Below are 16,574 nucleotides of genomic sequence, written 5' to 3'. Positions count from 1 at the left end.
GCACACAGTAAAACAACATGCCAGGCAAATCTTCTCCTATGATATGCTAGTTCTATTATGCAGATGGTACGTGTTTTACAGAGGAGCATTCAAGTATGTAAATCCCAATTTGTAGCCTGAAATCGTATATTAGTATATTACTATATAGTATATATAGCACCATCACTCCATCCTGATGACTATATAAACTACCTACAGTATATGTCTGCTAACTGGATTTCTACCGTTGTTATTCTTTACAGCAGTACCCTGCCTATCCATCAAGGTAATTTTCATGGCTCCCCTTTCCACCATTTTATCCTCATTACAGTCCTGTCAGAGAAGGTCAAACTGGAAAAAGTACAAATGGCCCTTCCATGATCACCCAAGGAATTTTGTGACCATAAACACTTTAAATCCAAATGTCCTATAAAGCCAAATGTTCTAACCTATAAAGCCCTAAATGGCTTGGGTCCAAACTATCTAAAAGACCACATCTCCCTTTATGAGCCTGCCTGGGCTTTGAGATAATCAGGGGAGGCCTTTCTCTCTGTCCCACCACCCTCACAGGTGCATTTGGTGGGGACACGGGAGAAAGCCTTCTCTGTTGCTGCTCCCAGATGTTGGAACTCCTTCCCATGGGAAGCTAGACTGGCCCCATCTTTGTTGTCCTTCTACAAGCATTCCAAGGTCCACGGCTCTTTGTTTTATGATTTTACTGGAGGTATCCCATTTTTATACTGGCTTTCCCTTAATAACTGGTGGTCTGAGAGGGGCTTGTAAATGGATTGTTGTGCTCTGTTGTCTTATATTTTTTTAGTTCTGATTTTTATTACTGTTTTTAAAAACTCTAGCTGCCTAGAGTGGTCCTGATCCGACCAGATAGGCGGGATATAAATAAAATAAATAAAATAAATAAATAATACTTGTTTAATTCTTTTCAAATATTTATATGCCTACTGTTTTTTGCTTTTGAATATTGTCTTTTTGTAAGCTGCCTTGGATTTTTTTTCTTTAAGGAGAAAGGTGGCGTAAAAATATTTAAGTAAATAAATAATAAATAAGTTCTTCTCCATCATCATGGAATAACTGATGGTACCATGATAGAAGAGGAGGCCTGTCAAGAAGATTGCAAGGGGAACAATTGTGTTAGCATCAAAATGTGGTTCACACACGCCACTTAGCTGCCCTCTGTGACACCGGGTGAATAAGGAGGATCAGATCCTAAGGAAATCATTTTCTTGCTGCATGTTATACCACTCCCTCTTTTGGAAAGCCATTTCTCTCCTCCTTTACCTTTATATAGAAAAGGAAAAGCCTTTAGGAAAAACATAATGATATATATTTTCTCTATGTTATATGGAAGATGAAGAAAATGAAATGTAAAGTGCCCTCCAACTATTAGCATTGCAGCACCTCCAATATTCCCTGCAGAATTGAAACCTTCTTGATTAATTGGTTCAGTTGATCTATTACTACAGTCAATGAATATATTATTCACATCATCAAACATGCTTTTCTTGATTTAGGGAATGCTTTCAAAATGGTTTTTTTTTAGTGCCTGGTCTGTGTAATTTAAAGCTTGAGAAACTATTATGAAAAGGAAATCAAAGAGAGCAGGCAGTGCCATTGCAATAGATGAAAATAAAAAGTAAAAGCTATTAATCCACTTAATGCATTCATAAATAATTAACAGCTCTAGAGATGTCAGTAATCTATGCCTGCTCCCCACAACATATGCTTGAAGTTCCTGGCATTGAGCTGGGAATGCCCAAGATTTAAGTTATATCCACACAAAGCTTCACTGAGAGAATTTTATGGGAGTCCAGTGGAAACTATCTGCCACCATTTAGGATCCTCTCCCTTACTTTCCTCTCCCTTCTTCTGTCTTTTTTCTTAGGGGAACAAAAAAAAAAATCGTTATAGAGGACGAGACAAAATGCTACAAAATGTCCTTTGACGGGCAGTGCTAGGAGCACCTTCCTTAGAGGAGGGCATTTCTTCCAAGTTGAGGTACAGAGGGAACCAGGCAGGTTAACATTAGCTCTTGGGATTGACAGGCATTAATATAATTTGTGTTTTGCTAGGACTGGTATGACGGATGGGAGCTTGACTTTCTCCTCTTGCTTGGTCCACTGAGTGGCATCTTCAGCCTGATGCACACCCCGCTCCAAAACAAGAACTAGTTCTTTCTTTTGCTCAAGAAAGGGTGAGATGAGAAATCGGCATCCAGATCCAGAGATAGGTATAGTCCACAGTTGTGGCATGATCCTGACAGAATCATGGTGTGTTGTTTATTTAACAGAGGCTTGTTTGTTTTTTTAAATCTCCAATTTATACCCTGGAGACCACAGAGCAACAGTGTTGTAAAGGTCTGAAAGGCTGTGAACCTTTGTGCCAGACTTTCCCTCCCGTTGCTTACATGGTTCAGCCAGGCTTTGTTGACCACAGAAATCTCCAAGGGCAGAATAAGCGTCTTACAGGAAAATGCATAAGCAGCTGGTAGCTGAAGATGACCCACATGAGCCATCCTCACCACAGGAGTGGGAAGGGCTAAATGATCAGAGGAAACCCTTTTTTCTCATAGGCAGTGACTTTGCCCTAAAGAAGCGGAAGGCTCCAAAAGCAGTGTTACTGGTTATTGCTTGCTATATGGAACTGGTAATGTCGCCGCTTGTAACATATTACATCCCCTAAAGCAGGGGAAAGTGCTCTAATCAATCAAGAATTTAATCTGTTTCTTCAGTGTGAATAAAATACAAAGAGTTGGACTACTGAATGGAATGGATTACATCACACCAATATCTTTATCAGCAAAGGTTTGAGAAGTTAATCGATTGAGATCTGTCTACTTGGCTTCTTAAACAAAAGAAAGAAATAAGCGTATCCTGGAAGGCGTATTTGAGTCCAACCTTGCTATATTCATGCTCTTGCCTATCTACGTTTTCTTTTAATTCGATATGTGAAAAGTCAATAAAAAGGAAATTAAAAAGAGAGCATTTGAAGGGAACATGCTGGCAGCTGTTGTGAAGGATTCAGAAATGGAAGAGAGTTTTCCACAACTTTGATGATGGTTCAGCTGAGCAGCTTATGGCCCAGAGGCAGTCTATCAGGTTTTTTTGAAAAATAAATATGTATTGCAGAAAGCAATCTTGATGTGAGTGAAACCCTACTTTCGTCACAGTAACCAAATTAGTAAGGACCGGTTTGCTCTGCCTGGAATGAAATCAGAAAAAGTTCTGTCTTGTGTCCATGTACATACAAAGTAGCTACAAATTTGAGTCTCTATACAGTAATAATCAGAGAAAGATTATATCATCTATTCTCCCTTATATCACAGTTTCGGAACATGATGAACCAGCTACACAGATGGGTAAACTAATAATAAGATGCCTCAAAGAAAATTGTGGGTTGAACGAGATCCCTTTAATTTCAAGCATCAATTCAATCTAGTGAGGTTTTATTAAACAACAGAATAGGCAGCTTAGTTAATTGACCTCCGCACAACTCCATAAGTGGGAAGATCATAAAATAATACTAGCTGCACCTACACCAGTAGCCACCTCAATCTGATAAAGAGATACCAGAATCAAAGGCTATAAAATGCGACACCTCCACTGCCAGTAAAATCATAAAACAAAGAGCCGTAACCTTGGAATGTGCTGTGATCAGAACTTCTGGATTGTAAATGCACAAAACGATATGGGAGGATCAGCAGGTTAATATACTAGAATATATTTATTTAGTCATGACCATACCTTGTAGGTGAAAAGCAAAGCAAGACCAGTATATTTTAGATATCACTGAGCCATCCATCATTTCTAAAAACTGTCTTAAAGGAAGGGATAGCCTGATGCCAAAGTTTTATTTGCCATATTTTTGAGACATTACCATTATATTTAAAAGAACAGACAAAAATGTTGGAAATGTTTCCTCCAGACAGTTGCCTCACACTCTGATTTTGCAGATCAAGTTGGAAATGACAATCACTTTGCCTGTATGGAAATAAACTTTATATTTTCTGTACCTTATCTTGCTTTGTATTGATTTGTAAATGCTAGGTTTGATCTCAAAGTCCATTGAGGTCTCTACTCAACTCCTACACTCACATAGGGAGTTCTCTGTGACTAAGTGAAGTTACTCTTCAGCTTATGGCTGGCAAAAAGAGAAGGCCTAATGTGGGGTGTGGTGGCACTGTGGGTTAAACTGCAAAGACTCTGGGCTGAAAGATTGAAAGATCAGCAGTTTGAATCCACATGACAGAGTGAGCTCCCGTCGCTTGTCCCTAGCAGTTCGAAAGCATGTAAAAATGTGAGTAGATAAATAGGTACCACCACGGTGGGAAGGTAATGGCATTCCGTGTCAAGTCATGCTGGCCACATGACCACGGAAACTGTCTATGGACAAACGCTGACTCCATGGCCTGGAAACGGGGATGAGCAATGCCCCCCTAGAGTCAGACACGACTAGACAAATTGTCAAGCAGAACCAATGTGAAAGACATCCATAAACTAAGACAAAATTTGTCACATCATCTAGCCTTCTGGTTTTGAAAAATTATTAAGTGCAATCAAGCAACAGTCAAAGACGAGGTGGGGTATTTAGCTCTGTGAAATACCTGGGCAAAGAAGTACAGAACCGCTAGAGGTATTATAACCACTGCAAAGAGAGGAGTGCTTGCCATGATCACAATCAAGGTTGATACAGAGACAAAGAAGGTTCCCAGGAACATCAAGATAGTTGGCGGTATCACTTCATCAATCACGTAGATGTCCTTGGAGAAGCGATTGATAATCCTGCCGATTGGAGTTGTGTCATAGAAAGACTGCGGGGTGTGGAGCTTGTTTGCCAGCAGCGCTGCATGGAGAGCACGAGCTGCCCTGATGCCACCCATGGCTAAGGTAAAGGAGGAGATCAGCACAATAACCCCTGTTTACAAAAGGCAGAAAGACACAAAAGACCATTAAGTGCCTTGCTTGTAGGTAGGTCTGTTCTCCCAATAACCCTGAAAACATCTGTTGCTTAAGCAACAACTTTAACACCCTCATTTATCTTGACATTTGATCGTAGGAAAAACACTGCATAACCAGTGAAGCCCCACTGAACAGCAGTCAAGGAAGTACAACTCAGAGCTAGTATTGTTACAGCTTAGTACACAAAGCCTGACATACACTTCTGGTTCTTAAGCTCTGCTATACTGAGGACTAATATTTTGGCTTTTTTGTGATCTCCCTTTCATCTAACAAAATCCTGCTGTGGAGTAGCACTGGCAAACTGACACTAATTGATGAGTCGCTGCTTTGATTCCTGTGCACACACCAAGTCACTTGTTAGCTACTTGTTAATTCGCAGCCCTGAGTGCTCACTGGAAGGACAGATCCTGAAGCTGAGGCTCCAATACCTTAGCCATCTCATGAGAAGAGAAGACTCCCTGGAAAAGATGCTGATGTTGGGAAAGAGTGAAGGCAAAAGGAGAAGGGGACGACAGAGGATGAGATGGTTGGACAGTGTCATCAAAGATACCAACAGGAATTTGACACAACTAAAGGAGGCAGTGGAGAGACAGGAGGGCCTGACGTGCTCTGGTCCATGGGGTCACGAAGAGTTGGACACGACTAAACAACAACAATTAGCAGCAGTTTGCTACTGTGAATTATACCACTGTCCTTCCACCTGTGTAACTCCACAACAGGATTTTGGCCATTGCAATTATTATCAAATGTGAGGATACAGGAGAGACCTCTAGTTAGAAGTGAGTTTTGTGACTGGCCAGGTGTGTCAGGAACAAGCATCAACACAGCCAAGGATTCCTTTGAAGCTTTCAAAGCAACCATAGGGATGCCCCTGACAACATAAGTGACACTTCTGTCTCTTCAGCATTTTAAACATCACAGGAACAAATTTAGCAAGGTAGGTTCAAGTTTGGAGTCACTGACAGAGAAGTGCACATGTATAGACAGACAGACAGACAGACAGACAGACTGACTGACAGACCGACAGACAGACCGACAGACAGAGGTAGCCATGTTGGGCAAAGACTTTGAAAAACTACTTTTTTGGATTATAACTCTTAACTCCCAACAGTCTTGCTGTCTGGGGGGATTCTGGGAACTGTAGTCCACAAGAGAACCTTTCCAAGCTCTACTTGGACCTAAGGAGGAAGGATGATAACAAAGAACACATTTACCTTGTAAGATGCCCAGGGCAGCATAGACTCCAATTCGCATGTGCACATTCTGCTGGGTGCCATTTATTACAGGTTCATTGGTCCAGGCACTGAGCCATACGTTGGCCCCAATTGAAGCAGCATTTTGACAGCAGAACAGGAAACATATAAATAAAGAAACTATAGGGCCAACAGCCTTCATGTATTGCCAGAAAACAGTCAGCTTGACCTGCAGTTTGATATCAAAGAAGTGAATTGAAAAAAACACTGATGCCTGAAGCCCACAAGAAGACTAAAAACTTGCCAAAGGATTTATCCACTGAACATGAAAGCCAAAAATCTCCAACATGAAATCTTTCTATGCCAAGTAATCACCAGATGCAGAAAATTGTGAGGACAGAAAATATGGCCACAACAGATAGATGAGCAAGATAGAGACATCATATCAAATGATTCTACTGAACTATATGGAAAAAGAAGCAATATTTTCCTAGGCAATACAGTGGTGCCTCGCTTTACGATTGCCCCGTTTAACGATGAAACCGCATTATGATGAACTTTTTGCGATCGCAAAATGATGTTTCCTATGGGGGAATTTCGCTTTGCGATGATCAGTTCCCTGCTTCGGGAACCGATCCTTCGCAAAACGACGATTTTCCAACAGCTGATTGGCGGTTTCAAAATGGCCACCAGGTACACAAAATGGCCCCCCACTGTTTTCTGGGATGGATTCCTCGCTGCACAGGCAGCGAAAATGGCCACCCTATGGAGGATCTTCGCTGGATGGTGAGTTTACAGCCCTCTGGAATGCATTAAATGGGTTGTAATGCGTTTCAATGGGTTTTTTCTTTTCGCATTATGTCATTTTCGTTCTACAGTGATTTCGCTGGAACAAATTAACATCGTAATGCGAGGCACCACTGTATTAATGTTTGGCATGTCTACACAATAAAGAACCTATTGCTTTCTATGGCATTAAAAAAAATTGAAGCAGTAACATTCTTCCACTTTATATGTGTTTGCAAAGCAAGGAACATACACCATAAAGCAATCCACTTTACCATTTATGGCAGCTCTTCAGAAGGATTTTTATCTTGCTGATAATATAACGCAACTACGTATGGACGATTCTTCCAGATACATATAACATCTAGCAAAATATTACTGAGTGAAACCCAGTGACCTGTACAGCCATGATGTCACACAGAGCTTGTGACCACAATTTGATCCTGCACACATTTGTTACGCATTGCTGCTCTGACTGGGCCTTTAGTACTACAGTACTTGTGTTTATCATATCTCTGAGTGGTATTTGTTTGTTCCTTTTTAGTTTTTGCATACTTATTGTAAATTATTAAATGTTGTAAGCAGCCCAGAGACCTTTGGGTAGTGTGGATGACATATAAGTTAATGAATGAATGAATGAATGAATGAATGAATGAATGAATGAATGAATGAAAAGTAAAGGTTGCTCACAATGGTGCCAGGCACTGAAAATTTAGCATGTTCGGCACCTAACACCGAAGGATGACAACCAATAGATGTTGCTGATGACTAGAGGTTGTTATTTAGCTGATATTGATGAAGGCCAAGCATATGTATTTCTGGATGCCTCATCACACCATGCTTCTGTTTTATGCTTCTTTATTTGCTTAGGCATTGGAGGGCCACATAAAAACCTCCAGATGTTGAGCTGCAACTCTCTTTATTTCACACCAGCCTCTATGCTTGCAGTCTAACAACATCGGAAGAGCTCTATTTCTGTCCTTGAGGAGCCTTGTGGTGCAGTGGTTAAAAATGCAGTGATGCAGTGAAGACTCTGTTCATAACCTAAGTTTGATCCTGGACTCAGGTAGCTGGTTGGAGGTGGACTCAACTTTCCTCCTTCCTAGGTTGGCAACTTGAGTACTGAGCTCACGGGGGATGGAGGGGCAATGTATAATTTGCATAACTGTAAACTGTGCAGACAGATCTTTGAGAACTATGGGGTGACATATAAGTAGCCAAGGTTCCCTCTAAGCTGTGCTGGCGTGCAGGGGCGTGCCGCTCCATTGGGCGCACATAGCTGAGCAAGTGTATCCCGCCTGTTCGCTCCCATTTGTGGCTGGAACTTCGTGCACAGGGAGCGGAGCCTCCACACAGAGCTCCGGAGAATTGGTCACAAAGTTAAAAATGGCTAAGACACATCATAGTGTGTTCAAACTCATCTGCTGCTTTCATTGTAAAAAGGAACAAACAAAAAACTCAGGCAAGCAAAGACAAACAAGGAAAAAAAAAACCCAGCTAACAACTAATAAATACTATACCTTCCTTTGTTATGTCATGAGTAACCAATGAAACATTGTGTTTGACATCAATGGATATAAAATAATTATGATCACGGACATAATTTAAATCTTTTTAATTTAATGTGTTGGACTCTTTAGCAAAATAATTCTCTGGGGAAAAATGTACTGCCCTACAATTAATCAAAAGGCAACTTAAAGCTTCAATATTTTTTTTTCTTGTTTTATTAAAATCAAGAGGTTCTTACTGTGCCAGTTTCAGCTGTTTCTGCCTCGATGAGTTTCTCAGGTGAACCTTTTTTGGGGGCGGGAGGCTCAAGTGGCTTTTTATCACACACCCTCCTTTTGGTTGACATTTTGCTCGGGCATTCCCCATCTGAAGATATTACACTGAGTTGTCTAATTTTTTTAAAAAAAGAGAATGAGAGAGAGAGAGAGAACAAAAGAACGGTGACTGTTAGGCTGCTGAACTTCAGGACAAGCAAATGCACTTTGATTTCTATGGCCAAGGGCACAGTCTTTAGAGGGGTCGTTCGACTAGATAGGCGGGGTATAAATGCAATAAATATATAAATTAGAAGCAGGCCCTGAGGTTACCTGAGGAACTGCTTGCGGACTTCGTTGGTCACTGGTTCGCTGTCTGCCAGATCTGTATGGTTGCTGAGTGTATCTTCAGCAAGCAAGACCTCCTCATCCTCTATGACTGCAAAGGGAGAGCAAATTTTTAACTTATGTAGCCTTTCTCTTGCACAAGACGCCTGTGTTGAGTGCACTGCTTCCTAAACTATAAAAAGTGAGAACCACGTGGAAATAAGTAAATCATCTCAGTTCTTCGAAAATAATAAACTCCAGCATATTCAGGTCTCTAACCTTCCCTTCCAGTTCCATTTAACCATGAGGTTTGGGTAGCTTATGAGGCTGGACATGCTCCAAAAAAATCTAGACCATTAGGACCCCAATACATGCTCTTAAGAAGTGATCACAAAGGTCCCAGATGATCCTGGAATCTCTGACTGTAGTACATTAAAGTGAGGTTTACTTTTAAGGAAACTAGCTTTAAGGAAGAGCCTCGTGGCACAGTGGTTAAACCGCTGTACTGCAGCCAAAACTGTGCTCACGACCTGGGGTTCAATCCCAGGTAGCCGGCTCAAGGTTGACTCAGCCTTCTATCCTTCCAAGGTCGGTAAAATGAGTACCCAGCTCGCTGGGGGGGGGGCAATGTGTAGCCTGCATAATTAACTTATAAACCACCCAGAGAGTGCTTGAAGCGCTATGGGGCAGTATATAAGCAGCACGCTTTGCTTTTTTGCTTTTACTCGAGCACTTGTCCCGATCCAGCCATGGGAATGTGATTACTATGCAAAGGAATGAAAGGAAGATGAAAAGATTTCTTACTTTTGACCCTAAGTGCAGCCAGTTTCCTTAAAAGTAAACCAGACTACAAAAAGCTTCTGGTCCACTCAGTTTTAATTCTAATGGAAACTTTTTTTAAAAATTGGTCTTACATGTTACTTATGTGTTTTTTTTTTCATTTTCTCCCTGGTTTTCAAATTTGTCCTTATATGAATAAGTGCTCATCTTTTCATTTACATATCAAACACAACCTCTTAAGCCCCAGTTCGAAACTGTTCCCAGCCTCTAATCTAACAGATTAAAGACATCAAAAGACACACGTGCGGGTGGTGGGAGCGAAACACAGGAAAAATGGTCTCACTTGTTGGCTCATCTTCTTCTATGTCTTCATCAGGGGCATAATTGCGCAGGAAATCTGCAAAGGACCCATTCTGTTGCAGAAGCTCTTGGTAGGACCCCATTTCAGAGATTTTACCATCCACAAGAACCACAATGTGGTCCACCTGGGGCAAAAAATTGATGCCATGGGTCACCAAAATGCGAGTCTGAAAAATGAAAACAGAACAGGGGTCAAAAGATACCTTGCTAACTTCAAAGTATTCTTAACAACAGTGTGAATGAGAATAAACACAGAAGAGGCTTCTCGTCAGGAAGTGAATGACAACTACAAATTGTCGTCAGGTGAACAAGATGTTTGTGCATTGCTGGGGTTGGTTAGGGTTGATTTTGGCTTGGCAACGATTAGTGGCATGGAAATCTGAGCTTCACCAAGTAAAAGACAAAGGATTCATTAAAAAAAATCTAAAGAGGAACCAGAACAGTCTCAAAACATACCATATTTTACCGTGTATACGACCCCCCCAATGTATAAAATGATCCTCTAATTTTGACCCTTGATGGAGGCAGAGGAGCAGCTAATGGGCAACTGCTCCTCTACCTCCATCTCCTGCTGCTGCTGTCTCCGCTGCCCGCCCGATTACTTCCTATCTCATTCTTCATTGCACTGTCTACTCAGACTGTCTACTCAGGTTCAATGACTGAATTATATGCAACAAGGTCCTTGGCTCCTGTTTTAAGAACATGATTAGGAGAGGACATGACTTGTGTAAAATGACAACCAAGGCTTGTGGATTTCCACCACTGCATTTAACTTGAGCACTGCAGGAAGGAGAGAGAAGGTGTTTGTGGCTACAATGTAGGCAGGAGCCTGGGCCACTGCAGGTCCCCCTTATTGTTCTTTTAGTAGTACTACCAAAGTACAGTGGACCCTCGACTTACAGACGGCTCAACTTAAAGACTTTTTGAGTTACAGACTTCTCTGGCTGCAAAATTTAGATTCGACTTGCAGGTGGAGAATCGACTTACAGACCAGAAAAAAACCAAAATGGAACAAAAATAGAATAAAAACTGCCAGTTGTGGGATTAATCAGTTTTCAATGCATTGTAGATCAATGGAGATTCGACCTACAGACTTTTTGATTTACAGCCACTGTTCCAATATGGATTAATTCCTTAAGTAGAGGATCCACTGTATAAAGCTGGCTGGGTAGCTCACTGTTCTAGGTATCTGGCTGCAAAGCCAGAAGTTGTGAGTTCAAATTCCCACTGTATCTCCTAGGGGAAGAGCCAGCCTGCGTGGCTCTGGGCAAGCTACACAGCTGCAGGAGGACCCCCAGAAGAAAGAAATGATAAACCACTTCTGCGTACAATGGAGTCTCGACCTACGAATGGCCCCACTTACGGACTTTTTGACCTATGTACAGCTCCAGCCGCAAAATTTTGGATCAACTTGCGGCCGGAGCTTCGACGTACAGACGAAAAGGTCAGGGTAAAAGGGCAGGAAATTCAAACTGTTGGTGGTGAAGAGGCTGCTTCTTTAGCTCTTTTGCCCCAACAGTTTGGAAAAGGGAGGGAGCCGGACGGTGGGGGAGAAAGGCAGGAGCCGATCCGGTCTTTCTCCCCCACCGCGAGGCTTCTCCCAAAACGCTGTGCCCGATGGAGTTTTCAGCAGCAGAGAAGCCTCACAGTGGATTTACTGTCTCAGAAAGTAACCTCTGATTACTGAAACTTCTGCACTAATCACCTACTAAGATAGGGAAAACAGTTCACACACATAATTTCTTCTACAATACTGAGGATTACAAATGAGAATCTCTTTCTAAAAGGAAACCTGAGATTCTACACATGCCGCCATGGTCTTTACTAGGCATCACTGCTTGCAGGCATAGAGATGTTTAGATTATTGTGGCCTCACTTTTCCTTTAAGAGCTCCTTCTGGTCCAACGACTTTGTCAAAGATATGCTTGGCCACATGGGAATCCACCGCTGAAAGAGGATCGTCTAGCAAATAAATGTCAGCATCACTGAACGCCGCACGGGCCAGGCTCACCCGTTGTCGCTGGCCACCTGAAAGGTTGATGCCCTGGATGAAAGGAAAAAGAAGCATGTCACAACTTTTAAATTCAGTGGTGTTATCAGTTCTCACTAGGAGAGAGGCCAAAACAATTAAATGGCCCATGTGATCAAGAACCCAGCTGTTTCATTACAACGTTCATGAGAATGTTGCTACTTCTAGAGATCCATGGGTCACATCTGCCTCCTCCAGACCTCACCCCTGGCTCTAAAAATCCTAAATGAACCTCAGTACCTCCCAATATCTTATTTTCACTGGGCTGTGAAGAGCTACTTCCCCATATTTTTTTTCATCCCTGTTTTGTTTTAGACCCAGTTATTTTTCTAGTACTCAGAGTGACCAGCAATCATTCTCAGTTTTGAAAAAGCCCTCCCCTTGGCCCTAATCCAGGTTGACAAAGACATGGCAAAAATGTCCTCCACACCTTAGAAGGCACGAGAAGCTGGTTTGATTTTAAAAAAAAATGTGGAAGGTTTGAGAGCCATGGAGAGGTCAGTGGCCCTAATGGAATCACACAGGGAAGCCAGGGGACCACATGAGGCTATCTCTACTTCAGACTGATAGTAATCTCACTCATGAGAACATCAGGCATAGACTCACTCCAGCTAAGATTGGCAATACTGTGCATCATTCCCCGCTTCAAAGCTGTTGCCATGACGGCTGATAAAAGAGATTTTTACACACACAGTCAAGCAACTAACAAACTGGCCATGTGGTCGCTGCATTATAGGGCAGCTGCTTTCAACATTCACATATTTATTTATTTGCTGTGTCTCTGCCGCCCTTCAAGTCAAGGACTCTCAAGAGTAGTGACATCAGAACTCTAAACATGTAAAATTCAAAAGTTTAGAAACAGGGCGGCAGATAGGTGCAAAACAACAGACTCATGCTAGCTGGACACATAACTTTGTACTAATTACTGAAGCAGACAATCATCCTTTCATGGCTGTCTGAAAGGCAAGCGAAGAAGGAGCAATCTGAGGAAGATTTAGAAGGGAGTTAGATCAATTTAGGGAAGATGGTGCTATCAGTGGCTACCAGTACTGATATACTAGTTTTCATATGCTCAAACCTGTTTTGGACAGCCTGGAAAAGGCAACTTAAACATCTCTCAATAAACAAATAAAATATGATGCCTCTGAAGATTTGCTGGTTGGGGGGAATAGTGGGAGAAGGATATTGTCCCTAATGTCCGGCTTGTGAGCCTCCCATGGGCATCTAGTTCGCCAGTGTGAGAAATAGGGTGCTGAAACACATAGGCCATTGGCCTGAGCCCGCATGACTCTTTTTGTGATTCTCATGGTACAGAATATGGTGATACACTTGAAGAGTAGTAATATTCTGGGGAAATTGTTTCAGAGAAAAGTTAACACGTAGCCTATGCTTACACATTGAGGGTATTTCTTATCATAGTTGTTCTTTTAGATCAGATTGGTTAACAAACAGAGGCTATTAATACACTCCTGAATCATGAATACAAAGCATCATCTGCTGTAGCAATTTGGGTTCATCTTGGTGGGTCACTTCTCCTCTCTGGATGGATTCAAGACATTGTACAAAAACAGGCTGCAGCATTTTAAAGCAGGGATGCAGAGATTTAAATAACCAATACCCACTGACGCCTAAAAAATGGCCCTAATGAATGATGTGTGGACTGCTAAGGACTGCCTTGGATCCAGTGGTATCTTTCCATTTTAGGTGTTTCTGGAGAAGGGACGTGGTGGCGCTGTGGGCTAAACCGCAGAAACCTGTGCTGCAGGGTCAGAAGACCAAGCAGTCGTAAGATCGAATCCACGCAATGGAGTGAGGGCCCGTCGCTTGTCCCAGCTCCTGCCAACCTAGCAGTTCGAAATCATGCAAATGCAAGTAGATAAATAGGGACCACCTCGGTGGGAAGGTAACAGCATTCCGCGTCTAAGTCGCACTGGCCATGTGTCCACAGAAGATTGTCTTCGGACAAACGCTGGCTCTGTGGCTTGGAAACGGGGATGAGCACCACCCCCTAGAGTCGAGCACGACTGGACAAAAATTGTCAAGGGGAACCTTTACTTTTACCTTTACCTATCCAGGCATTCAATAGGTGTGTCCAGTCACATAGGGGCATGGATAAGAAGAGAAAATGTAAACATATGTAGAGTGCATGAATAGTCGTAACCAGCAGACACTCTTTGAAAGGCCTGCTATCAAATTGGAGGCCTTATTTCCCATGAAGACTTTAATGCTGTGGCACTTATTTTTCAATTTAGTGCTAAACTAGGTGATAGAGACAGCATGTTAGAATGGGAATTCCTTAAGTGCTTTAAAAGCTCTGCTTGTCATGGTCCAGGATCCCTTTACCTCCTATAATTTGAATATTACTTTGTTGGTTTTTGATGCCTGGTCATCAGGAAGTAAATATGGACTTGAGAATCCATATCCAGCACAGAACAGCTTCCAGCTTCTGATTATGTGCTATCTGTATTACCTGCTTGGATCTTAAGAAAGACAGTATGGGAGGGTTGAGAGGAGAAATAGAAGATCTTTATTCTCACAGCTCTGATTTCTGTCCTTGCTTTCCTTCAGTTCACCTCTTAGAATACCTTACTGGAACCCAGAACCTAAGATTTGCATTTCTAGTCTAGATCCCTCATTGCTCTTTTGTGATGTTTTCAGTCCCTTTTAATTTTCTTGGCAGCTCTTGGGCATCCATCCATCCATCCATCCACCCATCCATCCACCCATCCATCCACCCATCCATCCATCCATCCATCCATCCATCCATCCATCCATCCATCCATCCATCCATCCATCCATCCATCCATCCATCCATCCATCCATCCATCCATCCATCCATCCATCCATCCATCCATCCATCCATCATCTTGTTATCAAAGAGTGGTGCTCAAAGCATGAAAAAACACTGATAAACCACCTTAAAACAATTAAAATATAAACAGTTTAAAAACACAATTAAAATACATTGATAAATGGTTAAAGTTCCCTTCTATAGTATCATCTGTGATTATTGCTGTGGTCCTTACCTTCTCGCCTATTTCAGTCTGATCCCCCCCAGGCAACATCTCAAGATCTTGTTTCAAGGCACATGCCTCTAAGACAGTTTGGTACTTCTGCTCATTATGGGGGCGGCCAAACAATATGTTATCTTTCAAAGTGGCATTCTGGATCCAGGCTATTTGGGGTACATAAGCAACTGAACCCTGTAAGGAGTTATATAGAAACAGACACAGACAGAGAGAGGTCAGTTTACAAGGCACATAGATTAATAAAAGTTCAAAGTTGATAAAATGCTGTTTTACAATATTGTGGACCAACCTTCACAGCCACTTCCCCACGGAGCTTCTCCATTTCACCAAGAAGTGCTGACACCAGGGAAGACTTCCCACAGCCCACATGGCCAACAACAGCCACCAAAGAACCAGTAGGGACCATCCAATTTATACTGTATGAAAAGACAAAGTGGGGAAACCAGTGTGGGATTCTTTGTCAAGAAGCAAACTGGGTTGCTATAATGATTACAAAGAAAAATCAAGCAAGAATTGTGTGGTATTTTAAGCTTTTGAGAACTACAGCCTATTTATTTAAAATGTCACTGGATCTTTATTGTGGTTGCTCCAACAAACTAAGATAGCTCCCCCTCTGGAATGTGTCTTTATACAAGTACTAAACATTGTCTTTCTTCCTTTAAATGGTGGGTAGGTTTTGTACCCACCATTTTGCATGAGGTATGCTATATTTTCCCTTCCAAGAGTTTAGTGAAACATTCCATTAAGGACTTGGTTTAATAAGTTTGCCTAGATTTGGTTTAGGGATGGGCATGAATCCAAAAACGAACCAGGAAGTTCATTGAAATTAACTGGTTCATTGATTCGTGTCAGTTTAGGTTTGTCCTAACAGGAGAACCCAAACTGACACCAACCACAAACTCTTAAAACAATTTTCCGAAGATCCTGGTTTATTCCCCCCAATGCAGCCTGCCCCCTTCCCACTGCCCTTCTCCCTCCCACTGCACAAAATAAGATTTATTTTCCTGATATTCAGCCTAAATTTGGTTTCCTGTAGCTTGAACCTGTTATTATGTGTCCTGCACTCTGGTTGATCAAGAGGGCCAACAGGCAGACACTATTTGAAGCTGGAATACAGAGGATGCCCTCTTGTGATCTCTCAAATGATGTTTTCCAACACTAATTTCTACCATACGTTCTGATATGTATTATCACAACTCATCCCATTCTACATTTCAGAAGATTCTCCCCACCACCACCAGAGAATTTGCTGAGTCATAACTTGCACACACTTTTTGCAAGGTGGTTGAAATAGCAAGAACCTTAGAAAAAGCTGATTCATGCTGACTAGGTCATCTGAAACATGATCATGTATC

The 16,574-nt window shown here is 41.9% G+C and overlaps 1 protein-coding gene across 4 annotated transcripts in view; it reads right to left on the bottom strand.

Moving 5' to 3' along the window:
- Positions 1–16,574, bottom strand: part of ABCC3 (ATP binding cassette subfamily C member 3) — a 96,935-nt gene that overhangs the window by 17,393 nt on the left and 62,968 nt on the right. For all 4 annotated transcript variants that reach the window (XM_020815083.3, XM_078384224.1, XM_078384226.1 and 1 more), the window contains 8 exons: positions 15,509–15,635; positions 15,217–15,393; positions 12,038–12,205; positions 10,145–10,328; positions 9,028–9,133; positions 8,679–8,829; positions 6,167–6,374; positions 4,598–4,908 (listed from right to left, as the gene is read on the bottom strand). In XM_020815083.3, the coding sequence (XP_020670742.3) occupies positions 4,598–4,908; positions 6,167–6,374; positions 8,679–8,829; positions 9,028–9,133; positions 10,145–10,328; positions 12,038–12,205; positions 15,217–15,393; positions 15,509–15,635 (1,432 nt within the window). The remainder of the gene's footprint in view (positions 1–4,597; positions 4,909–6,166; positions 6,375–8,678; positions 8,830–9,027; positions 9,134–10,144; positions 10,329–12,037; positions 12,206–15,216; positions 15,394–15,508; positions 15,636–16,574) is intronic.

The sequence above is a fragment of the Pogona vitticeps genome, chromosome 2, assembly GCF_051106095.1.
Source record: "Pogona vitticeps strain Pit_001003342236 chromosome 2, PviZW2.1, whole genome shotgun sequence".
Classification (NCBI taxonomy): domain Eukaryota; kingdom Metazoa; phylum Chordata; class Lepidosauria; order Squamata; family Agamidae; genus Pogona; species Pogona vitticeps.
The sequence above is the reverse complement of the archived record's forward strand: the minus strand, read 5'-3'. Positions and strand labels throughout refer to the sequence as shown.